Here is a 21,742-nt window from a genome sequence, read left to right on the forward strand (position 1 = left end):
ATGTCATGTGATGCAGTCATGTGACCAAACACATAAACACTCCCATCACTAGTGATGACTGAGAGCTTTGCTCTCCACTAAGCATCTTTCTTTCATGTAGCTGCTGAGAGGTCTCTTCTGTTGATTTGTTTTCATAAAAACCCTGAAATAACCTTTGATTCAATGCTGTAAACCAATGAAACTTGAAAAGTTGTAAAGAAACAGCTCAAACTGACAGTGAAGCGCCATGAAAAACATGTGACCTCCTGCACTGATGTTGTCTTAATGAGTAATGAACACTAGAGGGAGCCAGTGCAGCATTAGTGATGAGGGTGCGCTCTCACTTGGGGGGCTAAGTGTCCCTCTTCATGTGAGAAAGCGCTACATTTTTGTTCCATTTTATTCCTTGTTCCACAGTTTGAAGTATTTTTGCACATTTTGACTAGTTCTGCAGGACACCTACATTTCCGACTGTTTATGAAGGGAAGGAATTATATTACATTCAGACGAAAAGCATACACCAATCTATGGGTACAAGACAATGTGGGAGTATATCAAGACTATTGCATGAGACCAAGAGAACAAACTTAAGCTTCTTTTTTTTGTACCTTACTTACCAAGAGATTTCAGAATATATGTATCATATACACTCTAAATGTATTTTATTTTTATTGTAGTTTGTTTCAACCAGAACTGTCGCACATTAGGAGTGCAATGCAGAAACGGCCCTAACCAATCTGGCGCCCTAGGCAAGATTTTAGGTGGCGCCCCCTACATCAGCAGTGTAGTGTAATGTTGTAACAAATAATATTTCTATTAAATAAGCTTTACTTTGCATTTTAATTAACGTGGGATTATTTTTTGTATTTAGAAATAATAGTACTAACTTTTTTTTTTTTCTTTTCAACATTTGTGGCACTGGCGTGGCGCCCCCTGATGGACGGCGCCCTTAGCATTTGCCTATACGGCCTATGCCACGGGCCGGCCCTGGTGCAATGTATACATTTACACAGCAATTGCACTTAGCTGTATTTCTGAGGTACTTCTACTCTTTCTGCATGTACAGATTCTTTTGTTTAAATGAGCTACATGCTTTAGTAACAGCCAGAGGCATGAATCGCTTTAAGTTCAGCAGTTTAGTCAGGCACTCTTTCACATTTCAGATGACTTGTTAGTTGAAAAAAAAAAAAAAAACTCACTGAAATCTCAAATTGCTTGGCTGTACTTACTGTGCATAACAAAAGGATTTGATGGATAAAAACAGAAAAACAGTTCAACCTTCTTTTTGTGCTCCTACATGTCCTCAGCCCTCCTGGAATGACAGAAAAAAAAACCTAACAAAAACAAGTCAGCGAGGATACATGTGATTTCTGACCAAGATGAGAAATCAAACACTGGAGAAACACATGCAGTTCCTGTATCGTCCACATGAGGTTGACTCTAGAACAGAATCAGTCCCCACAGTCTGTTCTTAGGGTGAGCTTCACAAACAGGTTTCTTTGATTTACTGCAGCAACATTTTTTATATGGTAGAAAAACTCAGCAGTGTTTGATGTGTTCTTAAACTGCTTTATGTACTTTAACTGGGCGTGTGTTTTTCATAAATCTTTAAGCAGCAGTTTTAGTGGTTTGCCACATGAAGAGGAAACAGGTCTGTATGTGGCCCAGGATGTAAAATGATTTTCACACCCCTGGTTTAGATGAAGATTATGGTTTTTTCAAAAATAAAAAAACAACAAAAACTGAAACATTTTTAAATTGAGAGCAATTCATTTTATTTATGATTTGACAAAACAGCAGTATTTTATCTCCAGGAATTAGAACACGCGAAATAGCTAGCAGCTAAGTCCACATTTTAATTTTTCAAACAACTATGTTAAGTAAAAATTCCCCACATGTAGTTATGAAGGATCAAACTGTCTGTAGATAGCCAAACCTTTCTCTGTAAACGTGTTTATTTTGGCTATGAAATTGACCCTGTGCACGAGAAAACGCTAACTTCCTGGTTTGAGACCGGATGTGGGGTTGTACATTTCCGGTAGCTTTACTTTGCGGTCAATCGCTACTGCGAACATATACTCCAAAATCATGTCCAAAACTCGAAAACGGAAAGATCGCGTTAAGTTACAAAGAGCAGAAGGTGGGAACACTCACCACTGTTGTGTCATAAAAAATCTAATGATCAATTTTGACGTTTAAAGAGTTTAGATCGATCAGTTGTTTACATCACTCAACACAAGCAGAACTGCATCACTGCAGCAGAAGACACATCGTCCACATTCAGAAGCACATCTCTGTATAGTGACTGGTCTTATGATTTAAACAGGCAAATGTTCAGCATTCAAACTACAGGTGAAGAATAGTCAAACCAGATGTTTCCCCCATTATGTCGAGATCAGCTAGTCAAGTACACACCTACACAGCATGTTAACAAACCGTGAAAAAAGCCACACAAAAAATGAATGATTGCTGGTAAGGGTTTCTATACATTAGTATGTACGAAGGGTATGTTGTGACTTACCTTAAAAATTACAGCGGTCCCTCGCTATAACGCGGTTCACCTTTCACCTCGCTGTTTCGGATTTTTTAGTGCAAGTTTGCATGCTTATTTTTTTTTACGTCACATTGTGTCCTGCGTCCTGATTGCTGCAGACGACCTCCTCCGTGACGTCTCTCCTGTACAGTACAGAATCGCTGCATCGATCGCTAGCAGTGTGACTCTGAAGTGCAGTACTGTATGTCCACGATGTCCACGAAACGTTTTGCACCGTCAAAAAATAAAATTGGCTACTTGATTTCACCCATCGCTGGTTATTTTTAAAACATAACACCCGCGATAAACGAGGGACAGCTGAGAAATATAACATTTGAATCCATTTTCTCTTTTGCTCTGAGGCGCGGGGAAAAAATATCGACAAGTCGATGAACATCATTTACAGATATATTGGGTAAATGCCCAAGACATCTATAGAAATGTAAATTGCCGCTTGATTCATTCATTTGCTTAACTTGTTTTGGACCATAAACCAGGCGCCGGAAACAAAGCTCCCCACAGGAGTTTCCGCACCGGAAGTAGCATATGCTAACGTGCACACAGTCAATTAGAATTTTAAATGGGACTGACTCACTTTTAGAGCCTGCCTCTAGTGGACGTTGGAGGAACAGCAGTTTTTTCCACACTGCCTTCATTTGTCATTCCTGGTGGCTGCAGCTTACACTAACACACGTTACTGTTTGTATTGTGTGTTTGAGGCTCATTATCATCACTTGTGCTGTCACCTCCATCTCAGTCCAAGTCTCTCAGTCATGTGTAATCCACCAGTGAGCTCAGCTCTTTTCTCCACTGGATCATGTCCAGTTACTTTTGAACCCATAAACTTTTGGCCACCATGGTTAGTGCTGAAAGGTCCCCCACGCAGATCTTTCCACTCATTGTTCCATACAGTAATGAAGCCTGGAGCTTTTATGTACTTGTTATGTTTTTGTATTTGAAACATGTGCGGATTAAACGGACTCTCTGTTTTGGATGTTTCACAGTCAACGTCATTTCAAATATGAGGAGTTAACCCTTCCAGCCTCCTCTTTTCCCCCCTCGTCTCCTACAGTCTCCTCTCTGATCTCCTGCACTGTATGATGTCATCACGCCTGTTTGCTCAGATGATGTCATGTTCGCTGATCGCTTTCAGATGTTTCAGAGTTTTTTTTTCTCCCCCTCGTTGCATTCCAGTGAACTCGACCTGAACAGCCAACTGTCCTCTGAGGGAAATCTGTTTCACTCTGCGGACAATTTTTCCTGTTTTTAGTGTAACAGCTCGACTTTGGTGAGGGTTTTGATCACTACGTGACCAGCAGATGCTCCCGGGAGTAACTGCAACATCTTTTAAATACCCCATAGGCAAGTCAAATGATCTGCATCCTTCTAGATTTACTGCACGTTCAGTCGTGCCTCAGTCTGCCATGTGTAGAGTTAGAGAGCCTGTCATATATAGAAACCACAGCTCATCTTGGAGGTAAAAGTTTAGATCCCTTCTCTGCTTGTTAAGTTGTGAAAATTTTCCTAAATCACTCTGAAGCTGGGAGGCCTTGCTAGATGTTTTTAAAAAAAGTAAAACGATAATGTTGGCATAAAAATAAACAAGGAGTGTCTTTAGCTTTAGTCTCTGTCACTGCAGTCAAATCTATCAAGCAGACAAGCAAGCAAGCAATTTATTTATATAGCGCTTTCAGATCAGCCACCAGCTGAACACAAAGTGCTGTACACTTGACATGCCAAACATGATACATTGAGCATGTTAAAAAAATGAGAAAAATAGTAATAATAATAATATAAGATAGGTAAAATATATATATATATATAAAAACAAAACAAAAAAACAAAACATTTAAAACAATAAAATCAGCACATTAGATTAAAACAATAAAATCAGGGTCAGACTGTGTCATAAGCCAAAGAGTAAAAATGGGTTTTAAGACGTGTTTTAAAAGTGGACAGTGAAGGGGCCTCTCTAATGTGCTAGGAAAGATTGTCGTTGACAATCTTTCAGTCGTTCAGCTTTCGTCTCGTCAGACCACAGAGTATTTTCCCAGAAGTTTTGGGGATCATCAAGATGCAAACGTGAGACGAGCCTCTGTGTTCTTTCTGGACAGCAGTGCAGTGGCTTTCTCTTTAAACTCTCCCATGGAGGCCATTTTTGCCCGGTCTTATTGGTGACTCATGAACTTATCTGAGACAGGTGAGGTCAGTAGTTCTTTCGATGCTGTTGTGCGTTCTCCTGTGGCCTCCTGGATGAGTCACTGGTGCTCTCTTGTATTATGTTGGTAGGCTCCTAGAAGGGAAGGCTCATCACTGTTCCAGGTTTTCTCCATGTGTAGATGATGGCTCTCACCATGGTTCAATGGAGTCCCAAACCTGAGAAACTGCTTCGTAACACTTTCCAGACTGACCAGAGTGGCTTTGATGTTTCTAGACAGTAGAATGAAACTGTCATGTTACTTTTTGATATCTTTTAACCTGCTTCACTTTGTCAGACAGGTTCTGTTTAAGTGATTCCTTGGCTCAACACGTCTCGCAGTAATAGGTGTGGCTAATGAACTTGAACTCAGCTTTCTAAAAAGTGATTTTACAAAGAGGGTAAAGACTTTCGCACAGGGCCAGGTTAAATGGTAAATGGCCTGTATTTGTATAGCGCTTTACTTAGTCCCTAAGGACTCCAAAGCGCTTTACACTACATTCAGTCATTCACACACACATTCACACACTGGTGATGGTAAGCTACATTGTAGCCACAGCTGCCCTATGGTGCACTGAAAGAGGTTGGTTAAAATAACAAGAAAACTAAGAAATCAGGCTGGGGGCAAATACTTTTTTCACAATTATTTTTTACAGATATCTAAATATGCTTGTGTTGTGGTCTCCAGCACGCTTCTCTGAGCTGAAGGAAGACTCAGTTCATCATCTTCTGAACAGGCATTGAACATTTTGTATGTGTGTGTTGGCTGCTCCACCTACGGTAAGAACAGTAATTACTTTGGTTGCCAAGTAAAACACACTGATCTGTCCTCACACACACACACACACACACACACACACACACACACACACACACACACACACACACACACACACACACACACACACACACACACACTGTGGTTATTTGTCAGCTTGTCTTTAGGCTGTTGGCTGAATACAGTGAGGCTCAATCATGTTTACTTATCAACAGAAACAGTTTCAAATCACAACATGATCAGATCTCATATCATTACTCATCTATCATCTATTATTTAATAGTATTTTTAATTAAATCTGTCTGTTGATTAATGCATCTGTTCCCACTGATGTCAGAGAGGTCTGATCCACTGTACTGTAACCTCGCTCGACTTCAAGGTAATTTGGTGCTTTTACATCAGACTGATGTTTCCGGCAGTGTGGAGAATTCTTTAAAATTATATTTAAACCTTCATGGAAGAAGATACAGCAGCATAAAAGTATTAAAAATAAATTAAAGAGGATATGAACACCTCAAAGCACTCTCACTCTTTAAAATGGTGTTTGCAGACTTGCTTACTTTCTTCAGTTAAATTAACTTTTAGTTGAATGACAGAAAGGTGAAAGATGTTATAGAGGCATAAGAAGAAAAGTTAAGTAAACACAGATAAACACATAGCTTAACTGATATACACAAAAGTTATAATTATGTACGTCCTCCAAAGTCTGCAGAACGGAAACTGAATCACCTGTGAAGAGGTAACATAAACTGGCTAAAACTGAGGCTACAACAGGCCCAACGAAGAGTCAGAAAATTACAGAAAAACCAAACACAATAAGTTTTTTTTTACTTATTAGATTCACTGAAAGTGGAACAACAAATTGTCAAACATGGAGACATACTGTAAAATGGCACTTGATTTTCTTAAAACGCAAAATGAGAATATTCTTGTATGTTTTTATAGGCTGTCTAAACATATATAGTTTTTGTTTTGTTTTGTTTTTTTACAAGCTTTATGCTCTGGTTTTATTGGTCTGGGCCACTTTTGTATTGCTCTGTATTTGGCATATTTTTTTCAACCTGACCACAATCATGTATGCACTTGTTTATAGCCACATACACAAAATAAATATTTTCCTCTTTTAACTGGTGAAAAACGCTTATTTGGAGGTTGGAATCATTTTGCTGCTCACACCACAGACCCAGTTTTGGTTCTAAAATTTGACAGATTTTCACAAATCATTTGAATTCTTCTTTACTAAGTTATTAATTTAAAATCAGTTACTTTGTAGACACTAAAAACAACTTTCTTATGTAACTGTAAAATGTAACTGTTCCCAGTTCCCTTAAGAATCTGTTTTCACGGCTGCCGTTACGACACATTCCCTGCAGGGATATATATAAATATAGGATGGACCGGGGTTGGCTGTCACACTTTTTACTGTTGCATGAACTACTGATCATTGAAACATCTTTCAGTAACTGTTAAAATAAAGCTTAAGGTTTTTCACTTTTCCACTTAACTGTAAGAAAAATAAATTAACCATCAACGACACTCTGACACTTTGTGACACGCTTTAAAATATACAACTTTCTGGATGAGTCAGTCCCGTTGACTTACACTGAAACCTGACAATTTAAATCCATAAACACAAACCAATAGTTTACTTTTCATGACTTTTTTTGTGAATATTTGCTTTTTAGTTGTGGGACTGGTCCGGTCGATCAGTGGGTGTGATATATCTAAGCCTGAGTTATGAGTAACAGATAAAAAAGACTCTTTGCACAGTTGTTAGAAGGATGTGTAATTACAGTCCAGTCTTACAGTCCACAAAAAAGTAAAGTTTTGTTTTTCACAGAAACTAATTATACAGATTCTTCAGGACAGTGAGCACAAATTTGTTGTGTATTATTTGTGTAGTTTTATGTCATACGTGCAAATTGTGTGTAGGAAAAGCAAGAAGGCATCAATTTACTGAATCAGAATAACCAAGTCCTCAATGCCTAAAGTTAACCAAGCGACGTAATTTTTATTAATAAAAGCGACTTTTAGCTGCTTCCATGTTCAGTTTGTTTGATTTCCTCCCGGGATCAGGCGTACCTGTAAGCCACCACACTGTGGATCATTAATCATCAAACTGAATTCATGAATCAAATAAAGCACAAACATCTGTGACTTGTACAATTTGGGTCTCTTATGTACCAAAAAGGTCAAATAATTTACTCCACTACCAACCCCTCCAGCCTCCACAGCTGAGCCTCTTTTGTATTTCAAAAGTAGAAAATATCAAATTTTGTATAAGTGAACATGTACACCTATATATGTGAGATGACAGATTAAAAGTGACAAGTGTGAGATAATGTCGGGGATAAAAAAAAAAAGCTAAATTACGTCCAGGAAAGGTCATGCGTGAGGTCAGAGTGGAGTCCAAACCCCTCTCAGAATCAGGTTGTAAGGGAGTGTAAGGGACTGATTCAGGGGGAGTCATCCTCAAGCGGACGTTAGAGGAAGAGTCGGTGTGGGGGGTTCTTTTTCGGGGGTCCATCAATTTACCAACCTGTGAGGCACGGCTTTCAACCTTTCACGGCTCATATATATCACATATATATGTTCCCCGTGTGAAGTATGTCAGTGTATAAATAAAGGCGCTCATTAGAGGCGCGTTGGAGAGATAAGGAGCAGAAAGCGTCAGAGTGAGTCACTTTGTGATGGAGAGAGACTTCAGCCGCTCTTCCTCGCTCTCTCTCTGAGTCAGTCTCTCTGCTCTCGGATGGTTCAGCAGCTCTCCCTGTCTCTCTGTGAGTATCAGCCTTTATCAGACATTATTCCCGCTCTCATCGCCTCCCAGCCTCGTCATGCTGGACTTTTTTAGATGAGACACCGAGCCGCGGTCGGTTAGGACGGTGATGAGGAGGGGGAGGATGATGATGGTAGTGTTAATGATGCCTCGCGCTGGTTTCACCCGGTCTGAAGTTGACGGAACTTCACCTGATGAAGTCCTGAGAGGAGAGGACTGATCAGAGTGTCGGTACTGAAAACTACCTGTTATTATAAATTATAGCTTACACAGCATTGATGAGGATGAAGGTGTTTGACCTTCCTATTAACGAGCTTCGGTGTGATATGACGACTGTTTCACTGCTTACTGGGATTTATATTCATCACTGTCAAATCTACTGTAACATGTAAGCAGGGTTTGAATGCTGCAGCTGGTTTAATGAACTGTTGCGCACTTCATATTTCTTTATTCTATGTTTAAAAAAAATCAGCTTTTTGACTAACACGCCGCACAGTGCTGGGATTAGAAGCGGGGAGGCAGCTGTGACAAGCGGTATAAAATTAAAATAGTTAAGTAGTTATGAAGTTTGAGTAGTTACGTTACCATCGGATTTGGGAGAGTTTGTGGAAAATGTGAACATGTTGGATGATAAATAAGGTAGAACACTGCACTGGAGGTCGTTTAGGAAGTCGTGTGTCCAGCAGAGGGCAGTGATTTTCATTGGCCACAAATAACATTAATAATAATAATAATAATAATAATAATAATAATAATAATAATAATAATAATAATAATAAACTGCTGTGTTGGGTGTGATTGGGAGTTTCCAGCTGTGACTGTGCTTTTGATCTGAGATGCAAAGAGAGGTCCGGGGTCCAGACACCCTTTTTTGAGCAAATTTACGGTATAGACCCATTTTATTTTATTATACTCTTATACTTTTTTTTTTTTAATTTGCAAAGTTTTTTATTTTTTATCTTTTGAGCTCCTTTTTTTTTCTTTTCTTTTTTTTGCTGTTTTACAGCTCCTCTGTTTTGTTTTGTTTTTACCTCATGGAGCTATTTTGTTTTGTCATAGTGTTTTTGTTTTGTTTTGTTTTGTTTTGTTTTTTAACTACTCTACTTGCTGCAGGCTGTGTTTAATGTTTCGGCTGCTGTAACACAGGGATCTTCTGACCTTTGGGAATAATGACCTGTATCTTGTCTTAACAGCATGACTACACATGCATGGAAATGTCTGTAAAGTGAAAACATATTGGGTCTTGTACCTCTTTGTGCCACTGTGTTGGTTAATCACATGTAATAAGACACATTGTTAAAGCTGGACTTACTTATTCTCAGTGTGGTTCATTAAATTGTGACATTAAGCAGGTCTACTGTTTCTGCTGGTTTCTGCAGCTAAAGTGGCGCAACTAATGTTTTCGAGCTGACGTTCACTTCCAGCTCAAGTGTTGTGTTGTTTTTGGACTAAAGACAGTCAGAGTTGTGTTTGTGTTGTGTTGTTGAAAGCTTCCCTGCCAGTTTTGAGAAACATTCGAATGTTAGCTGGAGTTCTGTGGAGGAAGTTAACTTGCAGTAGAAAGAACTTTACCGTTTGACCAACACATTTCTGACCTCATCAGTCAGCTATAAAACAGATTACAGCCAACATTTTAAATAGGACATGTACAGAAAACAACTAATCACATCGAGGATTACTGGTGGATATGCACATGAATGTGTAAGGTTGGCTGTTTTCTATACCTTTTTAGAATAATGCTCTTCTTTATGCACCTTGGAAGTAGGTGACGTTGCTCTAGAAACATCTGCTTTGTCTGTAAAAGAAAGTGGGATGTCCAGATTTCTAAACGCTGCTCACTAACTAACAATGACAGTGGGGAAGGCGCCTTGCTTTGTTTAGGAGCATTGAGGCGAGGGCTGGAAGAAGGAGTTAAATGTCTGTAGGTGGGAGGAAGCATGGAAATGCTGATGTATTCCAGTGCTTTCCCAGCTCGTACAGTGGAATAAGTGGTGGGTTCATACTGGAGCTGGAGATGCAAAACTCGAAAAACGATGCCCACTTGCTCAAAAGTGAAACAAAATAAGTTCACATGGCATACGAGCTGTGAACATATTTTCTCAGGGTGGGATTTATAATGTTATCAGTCAGATCCATCCCCACCCATTTATGCTGTGAATGGTTGCCAGACTCTCTTTGAAGCCCAGAGCTAGATGTGAAGGGCAGTGCAATCTTAACAGTTTGGGGCATAAATGTAGAAGATGGCCGTCGCACTCTCGTGCCACCTCTTCATGTTTAGACAGTTTCAGACTAATCTAGCATGACCTCTCAAGCCCTGTCCACACATATATGGGCATTTTGTATAACCTTTCTTGTGTATTTTTTCCTTTTGTCCAAATGTAAACAGGATTTAAAGGAACTGAAAATAGAGCTTTTGAAAAACAAAAGGCTTATGACTAGCTAACATTTCTATCTGGGTAGGGTTACAATGGCATGTGTTGCTTTGGTGAGCTCTTGACAATGTTTTAGTGTTTTTGTGTGGATTGAAAATGTTTAAAAAAGGAAAAAGTATTTGTGGGCGTAGCACTCAAATGTTACATGACATGTGACAGGACTAGGCTGTCATCGTTTCAAACTACGTGCTGTGCAATGAAAACCAAAATGAGTTTGTGAAAACTGTCACATCTTATAATCTGTAGTTTTCTGGCTCCTCTGTGGTTTTTTGTGTTCCTGAATATGGTTTTTCATCTGTCTGGTCTCATATGTCTTCCCCTCATCCACAACCAATCACAGCAGTTGGCTGTTCCTCCCTGAGCCTGGGTCTCCCAGAGGTTTCTTCCTGTTAAAAATTAGTTTATCTTTCCCACTGTCGCCAACTGCTTGCTTTTTACTTTTTAATCATTTTTTTATTTTTATTCTAATTTTTATTTTAATTCTGTGAGTTAACGTAGTCTTTACCTTATGATATAAAGCACCTTCAGGCTACTGTTGTGGTCATTTGCAAGTTCCTTTTTAATAAAGGACAAAAACTCCACCTATGCAGGTTGAAGGTAAAGGAAGCTAAAACTGATCTAAAAACTAACTAATTTCACTCTTGTTGATGGAAATAAAGATAAAAAGGAGATTTGGAAAAATATTTTTGCTGAGATGATTTTGGATAACTGAAATAAAATAAAACATATCTGTAGTTCTCGCTTTTGTGAATTTGGTAAAATGTGGATTCACAAGCTGCCCGATGATGCTTTCAAGCATTTTTTTTTTAAAGATTTGACTCTCAACTGCCATCACAAAGCTGTTTTACTGTAATTACCCAACAGCTTGTGAAATAATCAAAGTCTCGAATCTACTGATTTGTTTCTGGTCATGAATTTTCTCGTCTTTCTGTTTGCTTTGTTTTTCCCTGAACACCAGTTCTCATCACGTGGACTGACTGACATGAAAACACGTGACCGTTTGTGTCCATGAACACAAATAAACAGGTTGCTTTTTTGTCACCATTTCATGTTTTGTTGCCGTGAGATCGGGCTGTAATGTCTATTCTGACTTTGCAAGAGAAACCCTGCATAAAATAAATAATTTAAGACAAATTAAGAATTAAAAAGACTAAAACTGAGTCTGATTAAATAAATTAAAATAAATAAAATAAATTTTAAAAAGTAAACTTTTACAGTAAAAACTAAACTGAAATGAGCAAACCCAAGTTCAAATCATACACATAATCTTCACATGTTTTCTACCAGTATTAATAATGAACGTAAAAGTTGTTTTATATGATCATTATTCAGCAAGATTGAGAAATAGATTATAGGCTGGGTTAAATAAAACAGTTACCACTTATTTTAAAACTTTGTTTTAGGTGTTGCCTCCAGACTGAAAAGTCTGGAGGCAATGATGCTACAGACACTAAATAATCATAACAATATGCATCCATGTGAGCCTACCAGATCGCTCTTACTGGTTCAACATCTCAGACCAGACATACTTTAAAAGCTGATAGAATAGAATATAAAAATTCAAAGTCTTAGAAGTTCCAGTATGTTCAGAGCCATGATGTTTAAGCTGTTTTTGCATTAGCTTAAGCATCAAGTGACGCCTGTTGTCCCTTGTTTTAACTTTAAGAGTTGCATCAATGTCACATTAGCCTGTTTGTCTTTGTAAGCTTCAGACTCATCGTGCTGGGCTGCTGTTAGTCACCTGAGCTCAGATAATCACCTGTGTGCAGCCCGTGATTATCACACTAACTTCTATCTGACGTTTTCACTCCTCTCCTGTGGGGAGATCTTCCTCACGCATGACCTTGACTGCTGTTTCTTACTCTGAGGGTTTTTTCTCTTATTTCTCAATATGCTGCTCTGATTAAATTATAAGGAAGCAAAGAGTCGAGGTGACGGTGGACCTGAGCTGAATCAGTTCCTCAAGCGTCTCGCCTCGTGGTCAGTTTCGTCACCACATGACACACACTGCATCTGAACTGTTGAGGTTAAAGGATAGAGGGGATGTTTTTGTAATTTCTTTTTTTTTATTCATGAAAAGGATTCAGGAATTACAGTGACGCTTGTCACTGTGTTGGTTATTTGTCTCTCCGTGTAACTCAAACTCGACCACTGTGTTTCCTTTTCAGCAAAAAATATTTTCAGACTCATGTGTTGCCCTTTTGTGGAAACAGACTAGAGGTTTCTGTCTTTCTGGACTCGGAGAAGAGGTTAAGAACTGAAAGGGGTAAAGCTCCAACAACACTTGTTATATATAGAATACACACTGTTGTTTTACCCACACAGTAAAGCCAGATAAACAGAGAGAAGAAATGAAGCATTAAAATACAGAGACTTCAATCCATTCAGACAGGTGCAACACTTATCTCTAATATTTAATATAAAATATTCTAAAAACGCTCTCAAACTGCTGTCAACAAAATAAATAAATAAATCCATGGTCCTCTGCTTACACGTGCTTTGATATTATCTCTGGAGGGTTTATCCATGCCCACCAGCACTCTCATATTCCCCAGCTTTCTCTCCTATTTCAAAACCATCTCCAAGAAATCTATATATCTAACCCATCTGTCAACCCAACCTGGCAACCCTAAACACAGTTCATGAAATAGCCTCAAACTCTAATCTAATGAAATTAAATCTTATCTGTCCAGTTTCATCGTGTCCACATACATATTTGACAAATTTGACTTTTAAATTTGCTGCTCTTGCTGGTCAGTGCCAGAAATGCCAGCTGGTTAAGTGAATTATTTTGATAAAAGCCGACCTTCGCTGACAGACGGAGGGCCCTCCTTTTTCTGACAAGAGGATGTAAGTGTGCGAAGTTTGGCATCCGCACCAACCAGATCGGGTTTGCAGGACATCAGTGGTGTCAGAGTAAGCTGACATAAGAACTGAAGCAAAATGAAAACCACATTAACCACAAGGCACGTGGAAGCATGCAAGGACGGAGAGCCACATGTGCTAGCCATACTGACATTAGCAACGCTCGGCAAATTAATTTAGCATTGCGTGTGAGCAGCGTAACACATTAGACAAAGTTTCCCACTCTTCAGTGACATTTAAAACAGTAATTATTGGGGGAGGTGAATAATGATTTCAAATGGTTCGTAAATTCCCACGCAGTATTTGTACGACCGATGTTTAACCGCATTCTGTTGGAATGTGCCCAGTTTTCATTGTTTTCCTAGTGTTAGTTTCCCTCCTGATACAAAACACAAATTAAATGTCAGGAACAGCCCTAATTTCAGTCGAATGAATCATTTCACTGCTCACACCAGAGACCACAAGTCGGGTCATTCCATGACTGATTTTTACACTCAGTTTAGGTGATCGTTAATGTATCATTAATTACTGATAAGAAGTCACTTGTTATCAAAGCTAATGAGTTAGGTTTAGAAAATGTTGTGGTTTGGGAAAAAATGGTTGTGCAATGTTTTCTTCAAATCTATGACATTTATATCCTAGAACACAAATGGTTATTTTCCAAGCTTTGGTATGACTGGGCGTATCATCCAAAGACGATTCAAGGAGTGAGTGCAGCTGATCTTGTTGCAGGCATTCAGACCGGTCAGATTCTGAGTAAATTAGCTCACTGTCGTGTAGTCGCTTCAGCTCCTCTTGCTGCAGAGATAGAAACTTTAAAAATACACAACCATACACATGCTGGTAAAGTTTGAACTGACCTGAATTGACTCTCTGAGTCAGTAACTCATAGGATATGAGACATGCTTTATTTTTCCCAAAAGTTGATAAAATACTGTAGCAGCAGCCAAAATGTCAAACAAAACCTATAACAGCAAGTAGAATAGCTCACACAAAGCATCTACAAAAAATACTGCATACTACAAAAGTATTCAATCAATTCAAAAGTGAAGTTTCACTAAAATCACTTCACACAATCAGACATTATAGTTTGGAAAAAATTGCCCAAGAAATCCCAGGATTTTCAAACTTGAGCGCATGTACGGTCATTTTTTTCACCCACGTCTGCAAATCTGCTGAAAGAGAACGAGGCGACAGCTTGTCCATTTAATGAGACTTCAATAAATACCTGAAACAGACTCCTCTGTAATGTTTACAGCATGATGGATTCCTGCAGTGAGCAACGGTCATGTTAACGTTGAGCTTTCTTCTCAGGAGTACATCTGCTCCTTTCTATCAGACCATCAGTGCTCGTCATATAAAGGTTTCACTAGTGGAGCAGCCCAGTGAACAAGTTTAAACAAGCTGTAAATCTCACCTTTGGAGGGAAATCTCGACATAATCAGGGATGTGTAAGACACTCTGTAATAACTGTTTTTTGACAGGATCCTGTATCGTTTACTTAGCCAGCTCTAGTTTTTACACCGTAACAGCCTTACTGAAGACCCATGCAAGGATCATGGTGGATTTGCTTTAGGATCATCCTCCAAGTGTAGACGTTTGTTGCCTTTTAAAAGTGGAAATGTTTGTCATAGTTACATTAGTTGCTCATCCTGTCCACTCATATTCCCCCGTCTCCCAGGAGAGATGACCCACTGCACCAACTGCCTTTATTAAGACTCACAAATATTTGCTGTTCTCAGAAAGCGACAACTTGCAAGGAAACAGATTTTATTACAGCAGCATATTGAATTTAGGTCTAAGTGTAACAGCCTGTCGTTGGAGGTCAGAAACATATCAGCAGCTTGTAAGTATAAAGTGTAGAACACTGTGTGTTGTGAATTGTGGGGCTCCTTTCTTTTCATAAAGAATCCACCAGTGTAGCCTCTTGTAAAGGAGAACTTTTTCTTGGTTTTTAGAGAATTTTAGCAGCTCATATTATTGCTATAGGGTTAGCTGATCAGTTAGAGATGTTACTATGAAGAACTCACATTAGTGGGAAACACTGGTTGGGTTGCTGATATGACAGTTTTTCATTTCTTTCAGTTTCTCATCCCATGTTTAGATGGACTCCAACTCCACCCTCCTGGACTGCAGCTGGCAATGGCTTCTTTGTTCTGCTCTGCTGGGACTTCAAGCATCACCCTAACCAGAACCTGCAACAGGTGGAGAGCTGGTTCATGTGCTGAGCTCACAGAGACTGCAGAGTAGAACAAGGACGACTGGCTACAGTGCAGGAGGGTGTAGTTGGAAATAATCAGCAGGACTAAAATAAGAAGAACATATTTCTCATTATTCATACAATTAGAAAACCCGTGTGCCTTTAATTTGCTTGTAAATTAAACCTCTTGGTTTTTTGATAGCACAGACAACTGAAAAGAAGCTTTAATCCAATTTTTTTGTAAACGAAATATTTACAAGCAATAATCTGTCAAGTTTAGAGGCCATACAACTGAGCATATTTTCAGAACAAGGTGTAGTTAAGTTTGGAGCTGGATATGCAAGTGCTATTAAAACGTTTTTGTTTCTGATGAACATCACTGAGTCATAATGCAGTGAGGCATGTTGTCTGTAAAATCAGGAACAAACAAGGATACAAACAGTATGAAGACGTGAATGCAGACACATATTTGATGTCATGAAAATACATTTCTGAAATAGAAAAGATGGTGAGCATGATTGTCAAATTAGAGGTGGCTGTGTTCCTTCAGCCTTAGCTCAGGGTGAAATGAACCCACAAACAGAGCAGGAGAATGAGAGGTGAGGGGTAGTGATTGTCCTGTTGTTTTGGTCCTCCTCTTCCTCTCACAGACATGTTTCTTCCTCCTGCAGGAACTCTTTTTCTTCTCTTCGTCTTGCCTTCATCCTCCAGACGCAGACGTCAGTGGAACGTTTCAATCAGCTCTCATATTCAGGTTAATCTGATTATGAAGATTTCTTCTGAGACGCCTCTCTGTCAATGACGGCCAAGATGGAGACTCCTTTCTACCACGATGACTCCCCCGCTGTGCCCGGCTTCAGCCAGATCGCCGAATACGAGCGCTACTCGGGAAACAAGATGCTGATGAGTAAGAAAGCCATGTCAATGGCAGGAAGTCACCACTTCCCCAGTGGTGGTGGAGCAGGAGGGAGGGGTGGGAACCCCAACATCCTGGGGCTGGCTAGCAACAGCTCCTTGATGACATCAGCAGCGTCCTCTGCAGCATCCTCAGCAGACATGAACCTGCTAAAGCTGGCGTCCCCAGATCTGGAGCACCTGATCATTCAGTCCAACCAGGGGCTGGTCACCACCAGCCCGGTGCCAAACTCCACCAATCCCTTCATGTACCGCAACCAGGCCACCAACGAGCAAGAAGGATTTGCTGATGGCTTTGTCAAGGCGCTGGCAGACCTTCACAAGCAGAACCAGCTGGTTGGAGGTGGGCCCATGTCTCCGCCTTCATCCTCTAGTGTCTCCCTGCAGGCGTCCTACCAGAGGAATCTGATGTCAGGCGGAGATATGCCCATCTACACCAACCTGAGCAGCTACAACCCGGGCCAGATGCCATACTCTGGAGGGCAGATGGCATATGGTGGAGGCTCAGGCCACGGTGGAGGTGGAGCACCTCAGCCACACCCTCGAGGCCTGGATGCCCCGCAGACTGTCCCTGAGGTCCCTCATCCTGCAGGGGACCCCACCTCGCCACCGTCGCTCTCGCCAATCGACCTGGAGACACAGGAGCGAATCAAAGCAGAACGCAAGAAACTTCGCAACCGGATTGCCGCATCTAAATGTCGCAAGCGGAAGCTGGAGCGCATCTCACGGCTGGAGGAGAAGGTGAAAGTCCTGAAGAGCCAGAACTCGGACCTGGCCTCCACCGCCGCTATGCTACGGGAACAGGTCGCTCAGCTGAAACAGAAGGTCATGAGTCACGTCACAAATGGCTGCCAGATTTCGGTAAGCTCATCAGCTGCCAGCAAGGCCGGAGGAGGAGGCACCGGCAGCGAGGACTCCAGCTGCTGAGGAGGCGGGACATCGCGAGAATATGCCAAGAGGCCATTTACTTTTAAGATTTTGCTTGTGCTTTCAGTTGGAGCGAGCAGAGAGTAAGCGGCTCGTGTCATCAACGCCTCCAGAAGGATAGGTGGATGTTAACGGCATTCAGAGTCCCGGAAACTCTCTGTCACCTAGCCAAAGGGGGCGGAGCTTTACAGAAGAGACTGGAAAGGAAGCAAATGGAAGAATGCAAGCAAGGTTTGGATTACGGACGACAACTTCTTAAAGAACACCTGGCAACATTTGAGACTTAAAGTGTTCAGATTCCACACAATGCATTTGTTTAACAAGTGGAACAAACTGTCAGATTTCCACATTTATTATGAACCGCTCACAACATTTTTCACACATCACACCTTCCACCTCTGTTTTTTTTTATTCACACTAAAAACATATTTAAGATGTTACAGATGAAGTAAATTATCTAAAAAATATTGTTTTTACAGTGCGAGCTGAGAAGATTTATCATAGCATCAAAATACCGAAATGAAATGAAAAACTCTTTCATGTAATCAGATTACTTTTATTTACAGAGTAGGAAATGTAACTGTGGTTTCTTGTCATAATTTACAAACATCTGTTTTCAAGGTCAGAAGAAACTTTTTTTAATCATTTTCATTTAACATGATCTGTGCTGCATTATTTAGTTTTTTTTTGCTTTGTAATCTGATTATCAGTTTAATCTCTTTAATTTCATAACAGTGTGTTAATGCAACTAAAGACCGGCTTCTTTACAAACAATATCTTTCAACTTCAACAGCTCTGTTTTTAAAGCAAAGGTATGTAGTCTGATTATGTTAATCACTCTTTAAGCTCCAGTCTGGCCTACAAAGTCACATTTGTTGATGGAGGTTTTTCAAAGTGTTTTGAGAAAGAAATTACATTAAAGTTATGTTTTTCCCAGAGAAGTACTTCATCAGTACCAAAATGTTCACAGGTAATCATTAGCCTTTTGAAAATTCATGATGGCCACCAAATGTGGCAAAAAAACAAAAAGATACACATTTGACCAAATATAAGTCCACTTTAAAATTACACTCTTAAATTACACCTCAGTTTTGTTTGTATCATAGCTCAACTTTGTTTTCCAAAACTTTTTGTGAACAGGGGATAAATTGTTGAGGTACTTTTGTTTCAACTAGATTTCTTGGATTGACCCCTACCTGCCTACCATTTGCAGTATGCATATCAAGGTTATAGAAGGATAATCTCTCAACCTGCACAGCACGTGCAGCTTATGTGACGCCTGTAGGTCTGACACATATAACTCTCTCTTTCTTTGGATCATATTCAGCAGTCTCTTCAGTGTTAGCTACATTGTCCTAATGAAAGTTCAATTGCAGTTTAACCTGTGTTTTATGTTTGAAACTGTAAAAAAATTTGTAAATGTGAAACAAAGTAGCTCTTAAGAAGCTTTAAAGGCGTAAATTTGACTTCCCCAAAGGCAAGTATGTGGAATTCAAAAGATAAAAGGTGTATGTATTCATCTTTTACCATCTACTGGTTTGTGAGGTCCTGTTTTCAGTCCTCTAGAGGAAGATTTCACATCTAGATTTCACTGCCGCCTTCAATGTTTTGAAACTAGATGTGACGGACGATGGGGTGGGTCTGACTATGAAACCACACATAAACCGGTATGTGCACATGCACACCCTGGCTAAAGACTTACAGATTGTTATTCAATAATCCTCCTTTAAGACCAGTTTAGACAGTTTAGACAATTAACTTATGTTTGGATTTATTCAAAGTGATGATAAACCCGCGACTGAGCTCATATATTCAGCAAGGGTTAGGGTTAGGGTCTAGAGAGGTCAAGTTCAAACATCCTTTTTCCTCAGACTTCTGCCAGACTGGATATGTTTTTGCATCCAGAGCAGATGCTTCCTGGTAGATGTTAAAAAGGATGAATCTCGAACGTCTTTCCACATTGGATTCATTCTTCAGACATGAACGCTATGTCCACCTTTTATACTCTCGACACATAAAGATTGCTTTTTTCTACGCTGGAATTAATAGCAATTTTGGAAAATGGTGGCAGTTTTGAAAATTCAAGAGGCTAATGGTTCCAGAGGCAAATGAATGGCTCCAGAGGGACAAACATAAACATGCAAGTTTTGGTGTTCATGAATACTTTTGAAAGATTGTCAGAGTAATCTGCTGGGATTTTTCTTGAGTTACAAACAAAGGAAGTGCACAGTAAGATCTGCACTTGTTTTAAGTTTAAATGTGTATAACTTTGCAAAGGGAATCCAAATCATTTAAATCTTTTTGTTTTCACATTTAACTTTGTGTGACCGCGTGCAAAACAATCCCGTGTTGGAAGAATTTAATTATTTTTTTTAAAAGTTAAGGTATTTGACTCTTTGTTTACTTTTCTGCAGATGATGAACTGTTATTATGGAAAAGGAATTGTTTCATATCTGTTTTATATTCATACTATTGTGAAACAAGAAAATTAGTGTTGACTAATATTCATTATTCTGATGTTGTTACTGATTTACTTTTTATCTTATAAAAAAAAAATAATGGTTCATGTAAGTGAGTTTATATGGTGCATTTGTTAGCAGGTTATACAGAAGCCCATTGATGCTGGAAAAATAGATGGAAATAAAAAATATTCATAGATTTGTGCCACAAAATTAGACTGAAAACATGTTCTGTTGACTCTTAAATTTTTGTCATAGAAAGAATTTAATCTCTTTTATCACCTGGCTGTAATGGGCCTCCAAGGTTTTTTGACAAAGAGAACGATACATCTGAGGATGCTGGAATAAAGCATTCGTGAATACATTTCAGATTCAATTCAAGGTCAAACGGACATTTCTAAATGTAATTAAAACATACAGGGAGGAAAATTCACTCAGATATATTCAGGTATGAAAAATAATGCTCTTCATATGTATATTTATCTAAAGATTGAGGTTTCTGCAGAAATGAGGTCCTTAAGGAGGGATAGGAAAACCTCTGCAGATGGTGCAGATCCCGAGGTCCATATTGGTCTCCCTTCTGGGCTTCCAGAGATACTTGGGTGAGCTTAGCTTTACCTAGAAATCCTACAAACACTGGAACTTGAAAAGTTTTGAGATGTCCTTAATGACCTTGTAGGTTTCTTAAGTACACTGTAAAAGTCTGTAGTGGTAGAAGTCTGAGGATAATAATTGTCCTTGGTCAGACAGCTCTGAGGTCCTGAAGTCAATGTCATTAATGGGATTTCTGAGGGCCTTGACAAAACTGATAATGCCTTTGGGAGAACTCTGAGGTGCTGGAGGGGTGAGATCATTATAAGGGTTGTACAGGTACTAGAATGAATTCTGGTGGACTTAGATATAGGTTGTAGTTCCCCAAGGTATTTGCCTCTACCAGGGCCTTCATAAGTTCCTAGAACAGGTATCCTGAGAGCCCTAATGGGATTTTGCAAGGTACTAGACTGTAGACTTTGAGGGAAGGCTCTTAATGACAGGCAGATTTCCTTAAAATTGTATAAATATTCTTGAGAATATTGCACAGGTACGTGAGAATCACTGATGATTTTGCCAAGTTTCCCTGAGTATATATTCAAATTCTGGTCTCTGATGGGGTCCGTGAGGTCCATAAAGAGGTTAATTCAGTCCTTGTGAAACTTCCTGAGGTCTTTAATAGCTTTCCAGAGGACCCTAGGGGGTTTGGAGGGGTCTTGAGGATGATTAGTGGGCATTAGTGGGCCCAAAGGTCCAAACTTTGCCTGACTGAATTTGTATGATTTTAAAAGCTGATTTATGACAGACATTTAAAAGATCACAACTGGTTCCAAGATACAAAGAATACAGCCCACAGTTTGTGTTACATGTGAGGGTACCTTGTTGATTGATAACTGTATACGTTGTTGTGGATTTTCTAAGTTTTGGATGTGGGTGCACCTCAGATTTATATTGTGAAAAGTTAACAGACTGGGCTTTTAATCTAGTCGTACAGTTGTTTACTCACCTAACAATCCTGTTGTTGTTTATGCAGTGTGCTGGTTGATATTTTATCACATTTGCAGCCATGAGGCTAATTGACCCTTTCTATTTCAGACTCTGTTTTGCACTGGCTTTACTGTCCAATCAGCATCTGTATCACGTTTGC

At 39.6% G+C, this 21,742-nt stretch overlaps 1 protein-coding gene across 1 annotated transcript; it reads left to right on the forward strand.

Moving 5' to 3' along the window:
- The first annotated feature begins 8,188 nt into the window (after positions 1-8,188).
- june (JunE proto-oncogene, AP-1 transcription factor subunit) lies at positions 8,189-20,008 on the forward strand. Its single transcript, XM_085411173.1, has 2 exons — positions 8,189-8,267; positions 16,435-20,008. Exon 2 carries the CDS (start codon positions 16,562-16,564, stop codon positions 17,603-17,605), a length of 1,044 nt encoding a protein of 347 aa, XP_085267299.1. The 5' UTR covers positions 8,189-8,267; positions 16,435-16,561; the 3' UTR covers positions 17,606-20,008.
- Positions 20,009-21,742: the final 1,734 nt, after the last annotated feature.

The sequence above is a fragment of the Rhamphochromis longiceps genome, linkage group LG7, assembly GCF_057381845.1.
Source record: "Rhamphochromis longiceps isolate RC_006_pf linkage group LG7, R_longiceps_female_GT1.1, whole genome shotgun sequence".
NCBI lineage: Eukaryota > Metazoa > Chordata > Actinopteri > Cichliformes > Cichlidae > Rhamphochromis > Rhamphochromis longiceps.